The sequence below is a fragment of the Lathyrus oleraceus genome, chromosome 2 (genome assembly GCF_024323335.1).
Source record: "Lathyrus oleraceus cultivar Zhongwan6 chromosome 2, CAAS_Psat_ZW6_1.0, whole genome shotgun sequence".
Lineage (NCBI taxonomy): Eukaryota > Viridiplantae > Streptophyta > Magnoliopsida > Fabales > Fabaceae > Lathyrus > Lathyrus oleraceus.
Window position 1 is genome coordinate 185,737,503 of NC_066580.1, and position 17,574 is coordinate 185,755,076.

General features: G+C 32.2%; 1 protein-coding gene across 1 annotated transcript; it reads left to right on the plus strand.

Moving 5' to 3' along the window:
• The first annotated feature begins 5,977 nt into the window (after positions 1–5,977).
• On the plus strand, positions 5,978–7,774 carry LOC127118792 (uncharacterized). Its single transcript, XM_051049045.1, has one exon. It carries the CDS (start codon positions 6,385–6,387, stop codon positions 7,669–7,671), a length of 1,287 nt encoding a protein of 428 aa, XP_050905002.1. The 5' UTR covers positions 5,978–6,384; the 3' UTR covers positions 7,672–7,774.
• Positions 7,775–17,574: the final 9,800 nt, after the last annotated feature.

Below are 17,574 nucleotides of genomic sequence, written 5' to 3' on the forward strand. Positions count from 1 at the left end.
TGTGTTTAATTGTTATTTTGATCTTGTGTCTGATGCTTTGCTCTGAGTTGATCAAGGAATATTTCATCTGATACATGGGAAGACAATGAAGACTGCTAGCCTATTGGAATGCTTGCTTGGATGTGGCTATATTTATTTGATGTCTTGATCTTCATGATGTCTGGATATTGTTCATTGCTTATTGGTTATTGATTGATTAAAAGTCTAAGGGAAAATGGATTTCTATATGACATTCTTGTCTGTTGGATTGCATCCCATTTGGTCAGATCTTTTCAACTCTCAACTTTTAAATTTGTGCTTAGGATAGCCTATTCATCTCCTCCCACTTCTTAAATTTCAAAATCTCTCCCTCTTTTCAAAAACCCTTCTTTGCTTGTGATTTCAAATTTATACATGGTTTTAGTGATTAGAAACTTTGGCCTTATGCCATTGAATTTTCAAACTCTTTCTTAAATCAAATTTGTAAATAAACTTAACCATATTGACTTAAATTTCAAAAGACAAAAAAAAAACTAACAACTTCATTCAAACTTTTGGCCCTTTGTGCATTCCCTTATTAACCTTTTGTTAAAAGCAATTCACCAACTTATTTGAAATTTTTACCACAAACTATGAGGTTTTGATCCCTCATTTTCATGTTGGTACGTAGGCACGAGACCAAAGGTCTTGTCAAACACAAAAATATAATCAATGAATTCTTTTCTCATCCCTACACTTTATTTATATCAAACATATTTTATACCAAACACATATGCACACATAAAAAAGGGCTCCCTATGAGTACCTATGACACTTTGGGTGCTAACACCTTCCCTCTGTGTAACCAACCCCCTTACCTGTAATCTCTGGCATTTTATTAGTTTTGATTTAAAAACTTCTTATCTTTTGGTTTTGTTCGTACTTTTCCCTTTTCCTTTGGAAATAATAAAAGCATGGTGGCGACTCTGGTTTTATTGACGTTAAGTTTATCCATAGCTTGATGGTCATGAATTTACGGCTACAAAACATTGAGCAAACCAACAAGTGGTACCTGGATTCGGGATGTAGTAACCGCATGATTGGTAATAAAAACTAGTTCACCACGATAGATGAATTAATTGAGAAAGTGATAAAGTTTTTAGATGGTAGACACATCACATCAGGTGGAAAAGGAGATATCTCTGTTTTCATAAAGGATGGTCGAAAAGCCAACATCAATTATGTGTTATATGTACCATCAATGACAAGTAACTTGATAAGCGTAGGTCAATTACTTGTAAAAGGGTACAACATGAAGCTATAAAAGAATTATATGAAGGTGTATCATGCCAATGAAAGGTTGATTCCGAAGGCACCATTGGCAGACAACAAAGGACCTTCAAATTAGAGATCAACCCAGTTGATCACAAGTTTCTTACTTCGACTGTAGAAGAAGAAAAGAATTGGCTATGACATCACAAGTATGGACATCTAAACTTCAGAAGTTTCGGTATGCTCAACCAGAAGAAGATGGTGTATGGCCTACCTCAGGTGAGGGAACCAAGCCAGGTATGTGAGGAATGCTAGAAAGAAAAGAAAGCCAGGAAAGCATTCAAACATGACTTGTCCATGAGGTCAAAGGAAAAGCTGGAGCTAATTCACTCTAATGTGTGTGGACCGTTTGGAGTAAGGTTGAAATGAGGTAACTTTTATTTCCTAACTTTCATTGACGAATTCATAAGATATATGTGGATTTACCTTATTTAAAGGAAGAATGAGGTATTCAAGGGGTTCAAGAATTTCAAATTACATGTCGAAAAGAAAAGTGGATGCAAGTTGAAGAAACTAAGAACTGCTGGTGGTGGTGAATACACATCTCAAGAATTTGATAGATTTTGAGATGAGGAAGGTATAAAGCACGAGGCCATTGAACCCTATACAACTCATTATAATGGCATAGTTGATAGGAAGAATAGAAGTATACTGAACATGACTAGGAGAATTTTTAAAGCTAGAGATATGCCAAGAGATTTTAGGGTGAAATAGCTTGTACAGGTGCGAAGCCGAATGTTAGTCATCTTAGAGTGTTTAGACCAATGTGCTTCAGACATGTACTTGAACAATTGAGGAAGAAACTATATGATCGAAGTAAGGCTATGGTGCTCGTAGGTTATCATTTGACTGATGCATACAAGTTGTATTCACCAAATGACAATTAACTTGTGATCAGTCGAGATGTTCTAGTGGATGAAAGCAAAGGGCGAGATTGGAGTCAAGGGTCAGTTCAACAGGAATCAGATACAGTCACAATTATACTTGAAGAAGATAAACAAATTGAGGCCATAACCAATCAAAATGTAGAACCACCTGAGCAGAATATTAAAAGATCGACTAGAAAAAGAACTGAGTCGACAAGGCTAGCTGGTTATGAGACATTTCCATATCAAGCATTCGATGTAGATGGTGACTTAATAGTAGAAGCAATGATGATATCTAAAGCAGAATCAATCAATTTGGATCAATCCATGAATGATTCAAATTGGTTAGTAGCCATGAAAGAAGAACTCGGGGAAATCGAGAAGAACTATGCGTGAGAGCTTGTCTAAAAGTCAATCAAGAAGCCAATTAATGTGAATTGGGTTTACAAGCTGAAGCGAAGGAAAAACGGTGAAATTTCCAAGCATAAGGCAAGACTAGTGGTGAGTGATTTTCTACAAAAAACTGGTATTGATTTTGACGAAGCGTGTGCACCCGTGGCGAGGCTGGAGACAACCAAAATTAGTGTGTCGGAGACAACGTACAAAAGGGGGAAGATACATCAGTTGGATGTAAAATCAACATTTCTGAATGGACCTTTGGAAGAAGAAGTCTATGTCAGTCAACCACCAGGATTCGAAATCAAAGGGCAGGTTCAAAGTGTACAGATTGAGGAGGGCTCTCTATGGTTTGAAGCAAGCACCGAGAGCTTGGAACAAGAGAATATATAGGTTCCTTATCGAATGAGGTTTCATAAAGTGTGTCTCTAAACATGGAGTGTATGTCAATGATGCAGACATGGTCATTTGAATCATCTTATGTATGTATGTAGATGACCAATTGATTATAGGTGCAGATGAAGCAAAGATAAGAAAGTCAAGTCAAATTTGATGCAGGATTTAAAATGTACGACCTAGGGAATTTATCATATTTCTTAAGGATGGAGTTCAAAGACATAGGTGAAGGAGTGTTCCTGCATCAAAATAAGTATGCCCAAGATATCTTGAAGAGGTTTAAGATGAGCAATTATTATGCAGTTATTACACCATTAGAAACTAGAGCAAAGTTGAGGAAGGAGACAAATGATGAGCTTGTAAGTGTGACACTATACAAACAAATAATTGTATCCTTGAGGTATCTTTCCAATACCAGGCCAGACATATGTCAAAGTGTCGGACTATTGAACATATTCATGGAGAAACCTCAAGAATGTCATCTCACTGCATCATGGTGTGTTCATACCAAAATGGAAGAAGACCAACATGGATGCAGAAGTATATAGATACACTAATTCAGATTTTAGTGGAGATTAAGACGATAAGAAGAGCACCGTAGGCTACATGTTCATGATCGAAGGCGCTCCAATCTCATGGAGCTCAAGGAAGAAAGCATTTTGACTTTGTCATCTTGTGAAGCTGAATATGTGGCTGCATCATATGCAGCATGTGAAGCAACATGGATAAAGATGTTAATCGAAAAGCTCAAGGTAATGGAACCTGAGAAAATGAAGTTGTTTGTCGATAACAAGTCAGTTATCAATCTGGCGAATCATCTAGTGTGTCATGGTTGAAGTAAACATATAGAGATGAGGTATCATTTTCTCAGGGATCAAGTTAACAAAGAAAAGCTTGAACTTGAGCATAGCAAGACAGAATGGCAACTAGTTGATATACTCACAAAATCCTTGAAGAAAGTCAAGTTCGACGAGTTAAAGAGAAGCATCATGATGAGAAGTCTCGAGAACATGAATTATGGGATGTGTTAGAAGTTGTAATCAATGTTCTGAAGAAAGATAGCATTTGAATATCTCAAAGTAGCTAATTGAGATATTTTGAGGTGTAGGAGTCAGTTGTATTCGACTGAGTTGAATACAATATATAGTTGTTATGTCAAAATGTAACTTGTAGTTTTGTACTTTGCATTTTGTATAGTTTTAGACTTGGGTTTACTTGTATAGTTTTGGGTCAGCGTTTTAGTTGCCTATATAAAGGCATTGTATGATGTAAATCGTGAACAACTTCGCTGAATATACCAATCATAATTTTCTACCATTCAGTTTATAGTTTTTCTCTTTTCTCTCATCTTTCTTGAAAATCTTTTTGTTCCAACAATCTAATACTTGAAATTCATCATTTTAAGATGAACATTCGAATTTACACTCTAGCATCTGATGTCATGCATAACTATCAATTGAAATGAGTGACTTAAAAATTCCAACATATCTAAAATATACAATAACAAAGCATACATCAAGAAATCCATAACTTTTTGAGAAATTAAAACAATAAAAAAATAATGTATTAGAATTTGAAACCAAATTGCTGATCTAATGCTTTGAATTTTATGACCTTACCCAAATAACACCTTATGTGTATAATAACTTGCAATATATCCATCCTGGCCTACAATCCTTGGCTCTGCTTTCTTTTTTTAGTCTCTTTTCTCACACTAAATTTTATTATCTAAACAACTATAAAATAATTAATCTCCCAATAACTCTTTTTGTCTGAGTAAAAGTTTGAATAGTTCCTATCCTATATCCTTTTCACCCCTTTCACATTCAAAACTCTCTCTCACCATTCACTTTGAGTTTGACCCGTTGCCAGCCACCGGCACTTCTTTTCTCTATACTCCAAAGCCTACCCCACCTTGCACTGTCTAGAGGATTTTCTATACTTAATAACCTCTCTATTTCTTTTTTCCTTAGCACAAACAAACATAAAGGTAAAATAAATATTCAAAAATCCTTTAGAAATACCTATGAAAAGAATATTGATATTGATATTCATGAGGTAAAATTAATTTAAATTTAATTAAATGATATTAGATATTAGATATTGAATTGTATGTTGTGTAATGTAATTTGGATGATAAAAAGTTATAATCATAACTAATATATTATAGTACAGATTTTAATGTACTATTTTTTAGAATATTTAATGTGATTTTTTCGGCTAAACTATTTATAATTTATCTTCTTTAAATTAAATGATAAGTTAGTTAACTTCAATAAATTAAAATATATTAAAAATTGATTTAAGATTTAATTTCTAATGATAATATGTATTTTTATTTATTTATTAATATAAATAAGTTATTGGTATTTATAAATTAACGTAACAAAATTTATAAATCAATAATTTAACAAAATACATAAATTTATAAAGATAAAAATTAATATTTTTTTTAGTTAAATAGTCTATCGATTAAAATTCGCTATTTAAAAATGAACAAATAAAATATCATGAGTCTGAATTTATGTTTATAGATCTAATATCTCTACACAGATATCAACTATATTGATTTAATAAGACAAAATAAACACTTAATTTTATTAATTAAAAATAAATACTTATCTTTCTTATTTGAAAATAATTTTAAAGCAAAATTTTAAATAATAGTCTAAAAACGAACACTAATCTTTCTTAATTAAAAATAAAATAAAATATTTTATTAAAATTTACTAAAAATAACAAAATTCACCGTTAAATCAAAACCGTATCAACGTGTCCTTGATTAAATATAACTAAGTCACCTATATTAAATAATTGAAGTATGAATATCCATCCAAACAAACACTAAAAACTTTTATGATATTAATTATATATATATATATATATATATATATATATATATATATATATATATATATATATATATATATATATATATATATATATATATATATATATAATATATATATATATATATAAAAATAACTTTTTTTTTCTTTTTTCCCTTCATTTTCTCTCTCTTTCCTTCTCACTTTCACTTCCTTTTCATCAAAATGAAACCCTAATTTCAAACACACCCCACATGGCCTTTTTGTAATTTACCTCTCAAGGCTTTTCATCTTTTCTCCTTTCTTTCCCATCTTCATCACCTCTTCCCTAGCCAGTTCTATTATATCATAAACAAGATCTATTTCCCCATCTCTTCTTCTTTTCTCTTCTTTTCATACAAAAAAATTCCTTTTTCTCCATCTAAAAGACAGCCTAGGAAAAGATCTTAGCTTCTAAAGATATTGTTCTCTTTACAAAAGCTTCTTCTTAGAATCAGAAATTTTTCACAGCTTCTTCTCATCACTTCCATAATTCTTTTTCCTTTTTATTACCACTTTTTTTTTTGTTCAGCTTTTTTCTTCATCTACTTTTGCTTAATTTACAAGCTATGGATTCTGGTAATAGTGGAAGCATTTCTTCAAGTGGTGATGAAGAATATGATTCAAGAACTCATCATCCAACACTTCTTCCTTCAAATTTCTTCAATCCACATCAACCTTCTCTTCAATTTCATTCCATCTCACACAATCCACACTCTTTTCATCTTGGATCAAACTCAAACTCAAACTCAGTTTCTTTCTTTGATCTTTCACCAAACTACCTTCAAAATCTCTCTCAATCACAACCAAACATAGACACAGCTTCATTTCCTCCATCATCTCAAGGACTTTCATCATCATCATCATTATCATTTTCATTACAACAACAACAACAACACTTAAACCAATGTTTGTTAACAACTCCACAAGCTCTTGAACTTCATGATAACAACAACAACAACATCAATAATAATGCAAGAACAACATCAACACCGTCACCGGCACCGGTAACAACCAATAATGCAACAAGAACTTCAAAGAAGAGAACAAGAGCTTCAAGAAGAGCACCTACAACAGTTCTAACAACCGACACTTCGAATTTCAGAGCCATGGTTCAAGAATTCACAGGTATCCCTGCACCACCTTTTTCAGGTTCTTCTTATTCTCGTCGTCTCGATCTTCTCACTTCATCATCTTCTTTAAGATCAAGTAATTCATCTCATCACTTCGATCCAACCGCAACAACAACTTCTTTTTACCCTCTTCGCCCTTCGCCGCAAAAACTTTATCATCAAAATCATCAAAATCCATTGCTTTTATCTTCATCTTCATCGTCACCACATAACAACAACATGGTTGATGCAACTGTTAACAATAATTATCATCAACAACTACCAATATCTGATTTGGGTTTACCGTATAATAACCATCATCATCAACAACAACAACAACATAACTTCATGCTTAGCATGCAAAATCAACAACCTATTCATACATTCAACAACCTTTCCGCATCTTCTTCACAACAGTTTCATCCTTTTAGTCTAGGAGGTTTTGTTGCAAAGTCACAACAGCAAAGTTTATCAGTACAATCTCTTGAAGATCTTGGTGTGAATCAAGGACAAGTTAATGCACATCTAGGTGGTGATAAAGTGGTTGTTTCTACTTCTACAGGTGGGGGTGTAGGTAGTAATTGTAATGTTAACTTTTCAGGTTCTGGACCTGGATCAATTACATTAAACCATGAAAAGACAATGGAGAATAATAATAATAATAATAATAATAATAATGAAAATAGTAATAATAGTAATAGAGGAGTTGAGGGTGTTGATTCGTGGATTTGTTCTTCTGATTAGGAATATTTTGTAAGATTGGTGATGAGACTAAACTGGTACAGAAAACTTTGTTATGATTACAGAGTGGAATATGATGCTGCAATGAATATTAAGATTATTATCATCATGATGTTCATCATAGTGGGGTGTTGTTGGTGGTTACAATTTGCAGCTAACAATTCTTCTTCTTCTTTTTCTCTTTTTTTAATTTTATTTTAAATATATATATGACTAGTCATCATTATAAAATCAATTTAATCATGTATCATAGATTTGTAAATTGTTAATTGTGGAGTACTCTTTTTTTAATTTATACTTGATGACAAAATGATATTGAATGTTATATGATTGTATGGATGATTAGCATTTTATTAGAATTGTGGTGATCAGTTGCAGTTTTTAACTATGATAAAATGAACTAATATTTTATCTAATTATGGTTTAAATATTATAAACTGTTTTATAAAGTTATATTTAATTATAATTTAACCATAATAAATTATTGTTCAGAATTTTGTCTTGCACGCTTTCATAGGATTGAAAAATATGGTTGAGCTCAACAAAGAAAGAAATAAAATACTAGACAATTTAATTCTCTCTAGTATAGATTCAACGATGATATGTGAATTAGAATGAATATATGTTATAATTTATATAGTGGTGATAAACAATTAACAAATCTTAAATGTTTTGTAATTTTATTAATTATGCATGGTAAAATGTATAAATATCTAGTATATATTTGTTTTGTTTGTATTTTTACGAGAAAATCAAGATTTTAGATCTATCTCGCTCTATATTTGTTTTGTTTGTATTTTTACGAGCATTAACATAATTTTTACAATTATAAATTTTTAATTAATAGCAGTCACGGAGATCAGATCAGATTCAATCTCATTATCTTGTTTACCGTACAGACTTAAATTTTAGATTTACATCCTCAAAATTTTATGCTTTTGACCTATTTCATATGTTTTACAATTTCTGCTTCGACCATTCATTTGTTTTACAAGTTTTTGCCGAACGAATTTAGAGGAGAGGATTCATGTTTGTTACCCATACTAATAATAAAACTAACTAATAAATATTTATAATCAAATGCAACAATAAAACAATTAACTTTAACAACAGTTATAATTCTATTTTGAGGCTATATATTACAAGATATTATTGTTTTTAATGAAATTATTGTTATCGAGACAAAACACATTGGGAGCCATTATATGTCCAATAGTTTAAAGCTAGAGCGAATATGCGGCTAAGATTTCCAATAATAAGAAAAATTGTTCCTCGTACGATCTCTTGTCTAGTGCTTGCCTGTTATAAATAAGAAAGCATTGAAAACTAGACTATATACTGGAAAAAATCATAAATAAATTTATTTATAAAGTAATTAGTCGGTGAATGGTGAGTACTACCATCAATTATGAAGAATCATCAATTAAAATTTAAGGCATATACATAAATTACAAGATTGATTGTATGACACAATGGGAATGGGAATGTTTGTTACTTTCGACTTTGTTTAGGTAAGAGTTCTTGATACAACTTAACTTATTATTATGTTTATTCTCAGTTTTTGGTTCTTTTGAAAATAAATCTAGGTTCAAATTTTATTAGATCTTTTTTTATAAATCAAATATCCTTTGCGTGTGATTGGAGAGATTAACCATTCAAATTAAGGAGAATTATAATAGACGGTAAAAAATTTCATTAAAAGATTTAACAGTACTTCAGAATTATATTCGAATCCAGAATTTTTGATTAAATTGGAAGAAATATTAAAAGTCTGATAAATTTTGATTAATTAAAGAAAACAAATTAAATTCTCCTCTTAAAGTTCTCTAAAGATCTCCGTACACTTTTTATGAATATTTTCAAACCATTACAATAAAGTATTTTAAAAATAATGAAATTAAATAATAAAAACGAAATAAACATAAACAACAACCAGAAAGCAACACACCTCCAGCCAAAATCACACCAATATGAACTGAATGTTAATCACTTAATCATTCAATAATTGTATTATACATATTTAATTTGATGTAAGACATATGAATAATAATTGTTCAAAAGTATAGTTTCCGTGATATTGTACTATCAATTACGTGATATGGTTTATTAAGCTAAGTAGGTATGTGTCTTGGATTTATATCATAAATGCTTATGGGTCATTGGTCAATGAGAGTGTTAGATGGATGCTACATGTAACCTTTCCTTACAAATAATCTCTTAAAACTGATTTTAATTTTTTTTTATAAATTATATTAGAAGTTCTTTAATTTTTTTGTATAACTTAATCTTTAAATATTTAAAATGTGAAGAAAAAGATGTAAAAGTCATCTAAAATACTAAGTTGTTATAAAAAACAACTTAAAGAATCAATTTATACAGCGTTTTGGCTTTGGCTGTTTCTTTTTCTTTTTAATTCATCTCTATTGTGGCTTTTGTTTATTGGATAAAAGTTCTAGCTCATTTTTATTTGATTGGCTAATATATAATAGAGATGATACAAAAAAAATCGTACATATAGATATTTGCAAATAAAATCCGTTATGAGCATAGATTTAATGACTTATTGATATTCATAAATAGAATTGACATATTTTACAATCTGTTTAATTTACTGATATGATATCATATTTGTGGGTATTTGTATTAATAAATAATAATTAAAATTATTTAAATATTATTTTGTTGAATTTATAATTTCATATTATTAGTATTATTAAATATAAAATTATTATTATATTTGTTATTATTATTATTTAATATTTTTATAATTATTACTATTATTATTATTATTATTATTATTATTATTATTATTATTATCTTGAATCTAGTATAATAGGGTAAAAGAATGAATAAAAAAAACTAATTTATTATGTGATTATTATTATTTTTGTGTTAAATTTACGATTATTTTTATAAATCTTGAAATAAAGTAAAAAATAAATTTAATTATATTTTTTCAAAATTATTATTTAAATAATAAAATAGATATTCATTAATTAATGTGAATATCACAAAATTCACATATACTCGTTTTGTGAATATTGGCATGGTATAGTGCGGATATGAATTCATATTGGAAGACTAATATTGTGTCTGTTGGAACAACTAAGATTTTTAAGAATGAAAAAGAAAAGAGAGATAAAAGAGAGAAAACTATATTGTGTCAAAAGGATTTTGAAATTGCTACTTTTTGATTTACAAAGTATATATATATATATATATATATATATATATATATATATATATATATATATATATATATATATATATATATATATATATATATATATATATATATATAATAAAACATACAATTTACAAACTATAGTATTCGACCCTATCAATACATGATTATACTTCGACGCTCGTGTTATATTCGACTACGTTGAATACAACTAAGTCAAATATGTCTTGCCTATTAAATGCTTAATTATTAGCTTCTAACATACCACCTAATTCAGGTTTTCAAAGTTTCTCATCCCAATGTTTTTCTTCAACTCATCAAACTTGACTTTCTTCAAGGGTTTGGTGAGTATATCCGCTGGTTGTCATTCTAACTTGCAATGCTCAAGTTCAAGTTTCCTTTATTTACTTGAGCCCTAAGAAAATAATACATTTTCTCTATGTGCTTACTTCGACCATGACACACTAGACAATTTTTCAAGTCGATAGTTGTCTTGTTATCGACAAACAACTTCATTTTCTTAGGTTCCATGATCTTGATCCCTTTGAGCAACATCTCTATCCATATTGCTTGGCACGTTGTATAAGATGCAGCTACGTACTCAGCTTTACAAGATGACAAAGCCAAAATGCTTTGTTTTCTTAAGTTCCAAGAGATTGAGGCACCTCCAATCATGAATATGTAGCCTCCAATACTCTTCTTCTCATCTTGATCTCCACTGAAGTCTGAGTCGATGTAACCATGTATTTATGCATCTGTGCTGGTATTACTTTGTGTTGGCCTTAACACACAATGATCAATTATACCTTTTATGCATCTCAACACTCTCTTTACTCCAGTGAGATGACATTCTTGTGCCTTCTCCATGAATATGCTCAACAACCTGACACTTTGACAAATATATGGCTTGGTATTGGATAGATACCTTAAGGATCCAATGATTTTCTTGTACATTGTTGCACTTGCAAACTCATTATTTGTATCCTTTCTCAACTTTGCTTCAGTTTCCAATGGTCTGAGAACTATATTATAGTAAATCATTTTGATCCTTTTCGAGATATCTTAGGCATACTTCTTCTGGTGCAGAAACACTCATTCACTTATGTATATAAGATCCATCTCTAAGAAATAAGACAAGTTCCCTAGGTCAGACATTTCAAATTCCTGCATCAATTTCGACTTGACCCCTTTTATTTCTTCTTCATTTACACCTGTAATCAACAACTCATCCACATACAAGCAAACAATGACTCGATTGAGCCTGCTTTCATTGTTGACATACAATCCATGTTCTGAGACACATTTTTTGAAACTTGCCTCGATCATGAAGCTATCTATTTTCTTGTTCCAAGCCCTTATGACTTGCTTTAAACCATATAGAGTCTTCCTCAATTTGTACACCTTATGTTCCTACCTTTTAATTTCGAATCCTGGTGGTTGATTGGCATATACCTCCTCTTCCAATGGTCCATTCAAAAATGTTGACTTTACATCTAATTGATGTATCTTCCATCCTTTGTATGTTGCGGTCGACACAATAATTCTGATAGTTCTCATCCTTGCAACAGGTGCATAGACTTCGTTGAAGTCAATACTAGGTTTTTGTAAAAACCCTATTGCCACCAGTCTTGCCTTATGCTTGGAGATTTTACCATTTAGCCTTACTTTCAACTTGTAGACCCTCTTCACATCAATCGGCTTCTTGATTGAATTTTCTACAAGCTCGTAGGTTTTAATCTTCTCGACTGCACTAAGTTCTTCTTGCATGGTTGCCAACTAATTTGAACCATTCATGGCTTGATCCAAATTAATTGGTTCAGATTCAGTCATCATCATCACTTATTTTATGAAGTCACCATCTGCATCGATTGCTTGATCTGGAAATCTCTCATATCCATCTAGCCATGTTAACTCAGTTCTCGCTCTAGTAGATCTCTGAACATTCTGCTCAGGTGGTTCTTCATTTCGACTGATTATGTCTTCAGTTTGTTGGTCTTCTTCAAGCACAGTTTCGATTATATCTTTCTCATGTTGAATTGACTCCATAGTCCAATTCCACCTTTTTCTTTTGTCGACCAGAACATGCCTATCGATCACTAGTTTATCATCATTTGGCCAATACGATTTGTATTCACCAATCAAATGATAACCTATGAGCACCATGGTTTGACTTCGATCATTTAACTTCTTCCTCAATTGTTCAGATACATGCCTGAAATACATTGATCAAAATACTCTAAGATGACCAACATTTGGCTTCAATTTTATCCAATCCTCATAAGATGTCTTCTCGACTATCTTCTTGGTTGGACATCTGTTTAGAATGTATACTGTCGTCGAAGTTGCTTCACCCCAAAATCTCTTTGGCATTTCTTTAGCTTTTAACTTACTCATGGTCATGTTCAGTATACTTTTATTCCTCTTCTCAGCTATACCATTATGCTAAGGTGTATAGGGTGCAACGGCCTCGTGATTTATACCTTCCTCATTGCAAAATCTTATAAATTCTCTATAGGTGTATTCATCTTCACCACCAATTCTCAGTTTATTTAACTTGCATCCACTTTGTTTCTCTGCATGCAACTTAAACTTCTTGAATTGTGTGAATACCTCACTCTTTCTTTCAATAAGACAAATCCACATATATATGGTGAATTCATCTATGAAGGTTAGGAAATAGAAATCACCTCCATTCGATCTTACTTCAAAAGGATCACACACGTCAGAGTGGACAAGCTCCAACTTTTCTCTCGACTTCATGGACAAGTCATGTTTGAATGCTTTCCTAGCATGATTTGCTTTGCAACATTCCTCACACACCTGACTTGGTTCCTTCACTTAAGGTAAGAAATATGTAACACCCAGATTCTTGATTTATTGAATTATTTAAATTATTATTATTTAATTTAATTATTATATGTGATAATTGAATTAATATGGGTGCCAGAGGTGTGTGACCTTGAGGTGGGATTATGGAGAGCGATTAGAGATTGGTAGAGGTGAGTTAAAATTATTAGAGTCTATTTTTAATAATTAAATAATTGTTTTTTAATTGAATTATTTAATTGAAATAAGAAACTAGAGTAATAGAAAATAAGGAGTATTAGTAGTATTTTTATTAAAATAAAATTAGAGATGATAAGGACATTTTGGTAAATAAGAGGATAAGTGAGGGTAATTTTGAAAGTCTCTAATTGAGGGATTAAGTTATTAATAAAAAGGTTAGTAAGGGCTGGTGAGAATTTTTCTACGTAAAAACAAAATTTGGTGGAAAGAGGAAGAGGCAAGGGTCATGGCATAAAGAGAGCATCCATTGAAAGGGCTTTGAAGAATTTTGCTGGAAAAATCTAAGGTAAGGGGGAGAATAACCTCCAATAAGGGTTTATGCATGGGCGTAGGGTTAAGGAGTCTTTAACCTCCAATAAGGATGATTATTTTGATGAATTTTGTGTTTGTTGTTTAGGAGTTTATATTCTCCTAGTTTTATTGATATAAAATTTGTTTGAATTGATGTTTGAAATTATGTATTGTGTATATATGTGTGTTTTTCCATCATTGTTGCAACGATGAAGGTTTTAGATATGTGATTTGATGAATTGGTGATTGAATTGATATGTTAATTGGTAGAATTAGAGCTTAATAAGAGTGGGGTTTTAATATGAGAAAATAAATGTTTAAAATAAGCTATTTTGGTGTTAATAAGTGATTGGATGGTTTTATAACATTAAAAGACTTTCAAAATACGTTAATAACTGGTTTTTAGGAAAAAAACAACAGTTGGAGTCGACCCATACATGTTTGGGATCGACCCCAAATCAACAGAAAGGAAAATTTTACAAAAACTGCACAGTTGGGTCGACCCATACGTGCTTGGGGTCGACCCCAAACTGCTAGAATGTTTTGTTTTGGCTTCTATTGCATTGTCAGACAATTTTGGTTGTAACTTTCATTCCGTAAGTCCAAATGAGACGTCGTTTGAAGCGTTGAAAGGCTAACACGCAAAGCTACCTCATGAACTACTTTATGGGGATGTTTTTTTTAATAATGTTGTCATGTAAATTAGAGTGTGACAATGTCATTATGTTTTAAGGTGATATTTATGACTATTATGTTGTTACATGTGTAAGTAATAATCTAATTGAGAAGATTATTTGTATACCTGAGTTAAACTGAATCGTATGATGTTGTGCATATATGAATTCTTATGATGTGGAAATCTAGAGATAGGATTACTTGAGTTATCAGTGCATTGATTTGATGTGTATGAGCATGCATCATTTAGTCGTGTCAAAAGGCATGTATGCTAGTTAGAAGAGGGGACTGATGGATTATCTCAAGCTCAGAGAAGGGTCTTAGAGCTCAGAGTAGAGGGTCATAATTAATTTGTGTCAAGAGGCATGTCTGCTAGTTTAGAGATGGGACTAGTGGCTTGTCTCAAGCTCAGGAAGGGGGCTCATGGGTTTAGAGAGGGGACCCGGTTCCAGAGAGAACCAAATATTGAGTTTGTACCACATCCATATGCATAAAGTTGCATTTGTCGAGTTGTATTGCATAATGAGTTATATGAATATTTATTGAGTTGTGGTTGACTGATGAGTATGGATGTGAGAATTTATTGTGGTATAATGTGGATGAGATTGTATAGAATATGTTGTGTTTGATATCCTACCTTGTAGTATATGCTTGTTATTATTGTTTTTGATTTCTCACCCTTTTGTTGTTGATGTCGTTTGTGCTCCTCTTCGAAGTACACATGAGCAGGTAATTAAGTAGCTGCTTCAGAGTTGAAGAAAGGCATGAGGTTGTTCTTCATTTTTCTTTTTGCATTTAGTTTATGTGCTCTGATATATAACACTAGGAAAAATATGCGAGTTTTGTTTAGTCTTTTTTTTAGAGAGTTGATGTATACTCTCATGTTTGTTATTTCGATGTTTTGAGGAGATTTCACGTATGGATTTGATTATGTCATAAAGTGCATTTGAAGTTTAAATGATTTAAATGATTTAGTTAATGCATGGTTTATCATGAGAAATTCCAATGCGATGATACCCTAAGTGAAGGTGAGCATGCTTGGAAACCCTAAGTAAAGGTGTTGATTGTTGCCTTATATGCTAAAGTATTACAGGGCACGTGTGTTTAGAAATGAGAAAATGTGACATCCTATTTGTTTGTGTGAATAATCTGATTTATTGTCTAATTATGCATAGGGAAAGTAAGTGTGTTACATTAGTGATATCTGAGCAGGTCGGTTCGTCCAACCAGATTTTATAATTTTTTCTATTCCCTAGTATGCGACATATGTGTGAACACAGTCAATGTTTTTTTAGTTTTTTCTCTACTGGTTACAATTGGTTGAACTAGTTGTGTAGAGAGGAATGGATGGCTGGATTGATCGCATGATTGAAGACACTTTTCGAGTGATGACTCCAGCTAAAGGGAGAAAATGGAAGTTTCAGTAGAAGTCTACATGTTGGAAAGAGCGAAGTAGGGGAGGTAATTACTTCTGTGAGATGTTTCAAGTGCAGAGAGTCAGGTCATCATGCAACTGAGTGTAAGACTACAGATCTGAAATGCTTCAAGTGTAGAACAGGTCACCACATTGCTGAATGCAGGAGTAATATCCCAACTTTCTTTAATTGTCGAGAGAAGGGTTATATTAGAACTCGGTGTGAGAAACCTAAGAAGGCTCAGTCTGGAGGGGAAGATATTGTGTTTTCTGGAGCAGAGATTATTGCATCTAATAACTTGATTCGAGGTATGTGCTTTATCAATAATATTCACGTGATTGCTATTATTGATACGGGTGTTACACATTCCTTATCTCCTTGGATTGTGTTAAGAGGTTGAACCTTGAATTGTCATCTATGAGTGGGAGAATGGTTATTGATACCCCTGTTATGGGTTTAGTACCTACAACTTTGGTGTGCTTAAATTGTGTGTTGAGTATTTTTGGTAGAGAATTTATAATGGATTTGGTTTATCTTCCATTAGTGCAAACTGGAGTTATTTTGGGGATGGACTGGTTGGAGTTCAACCGTGTGCAAATCAATTGTTACACCATGACATAGATGTTTTTAACGCCCCAACTACTTTCAAGATTATCGGCTGACCCCATAAATCAACAGATGTCTTTTCAACATGCTTTGCTCTCACTCACATGCTTTCCGGGAAACTTCCCAGAAGGCCACCCATCCAAATACTACTCCAAGTCAATCACGCTTAACTATGGAGTTCTTATCTGTTAGGCTACTGAAAAGAAAATGCATCTTGTTGGTATAGGTAGTACCAATTAATCCTTATAATCCTTCCTTCAACCATGCAACCCCATACCTACATGGCCTCAGGATTCCTCTCATTCTGATGTGAATTCGGTTTTCCCTAGAAGTTGCTAGGAGTGTCTCATTGTCATGCCGCCTGCATCGATAACCACTCCCTCACCCTCGGGTGTCACATGTAACCACTATCCTCCCTCTTAGGCCTCAGGTGTTACATGCTCACCAGCTTCCGCTTGGTTCATCCCTAAACCACACCGTACTGGGAGAGGACCGACTCATATACCATTTGTAATACCCGAGACTTATTTTAGGATTACCGACTGACCCCACAAACCAACATGTGTCTTTCCAACATGCTTTGTCCCGAGTCACCCGCTTTCCGGGAAACTTCCCAAAAGGTCACTCATCCAAATACTACTCCAACTCAAGCACACTTAATTATGGAGT

Coding starts and splice junctions, on each gene's coding strand:
- LOC127118792 (XM_051049045.1), top strand. CDS start 6,385: ATGGATTCTGGTAATAGTGGAAGCATTTCTTCAAGTGGTGATGAAGAA.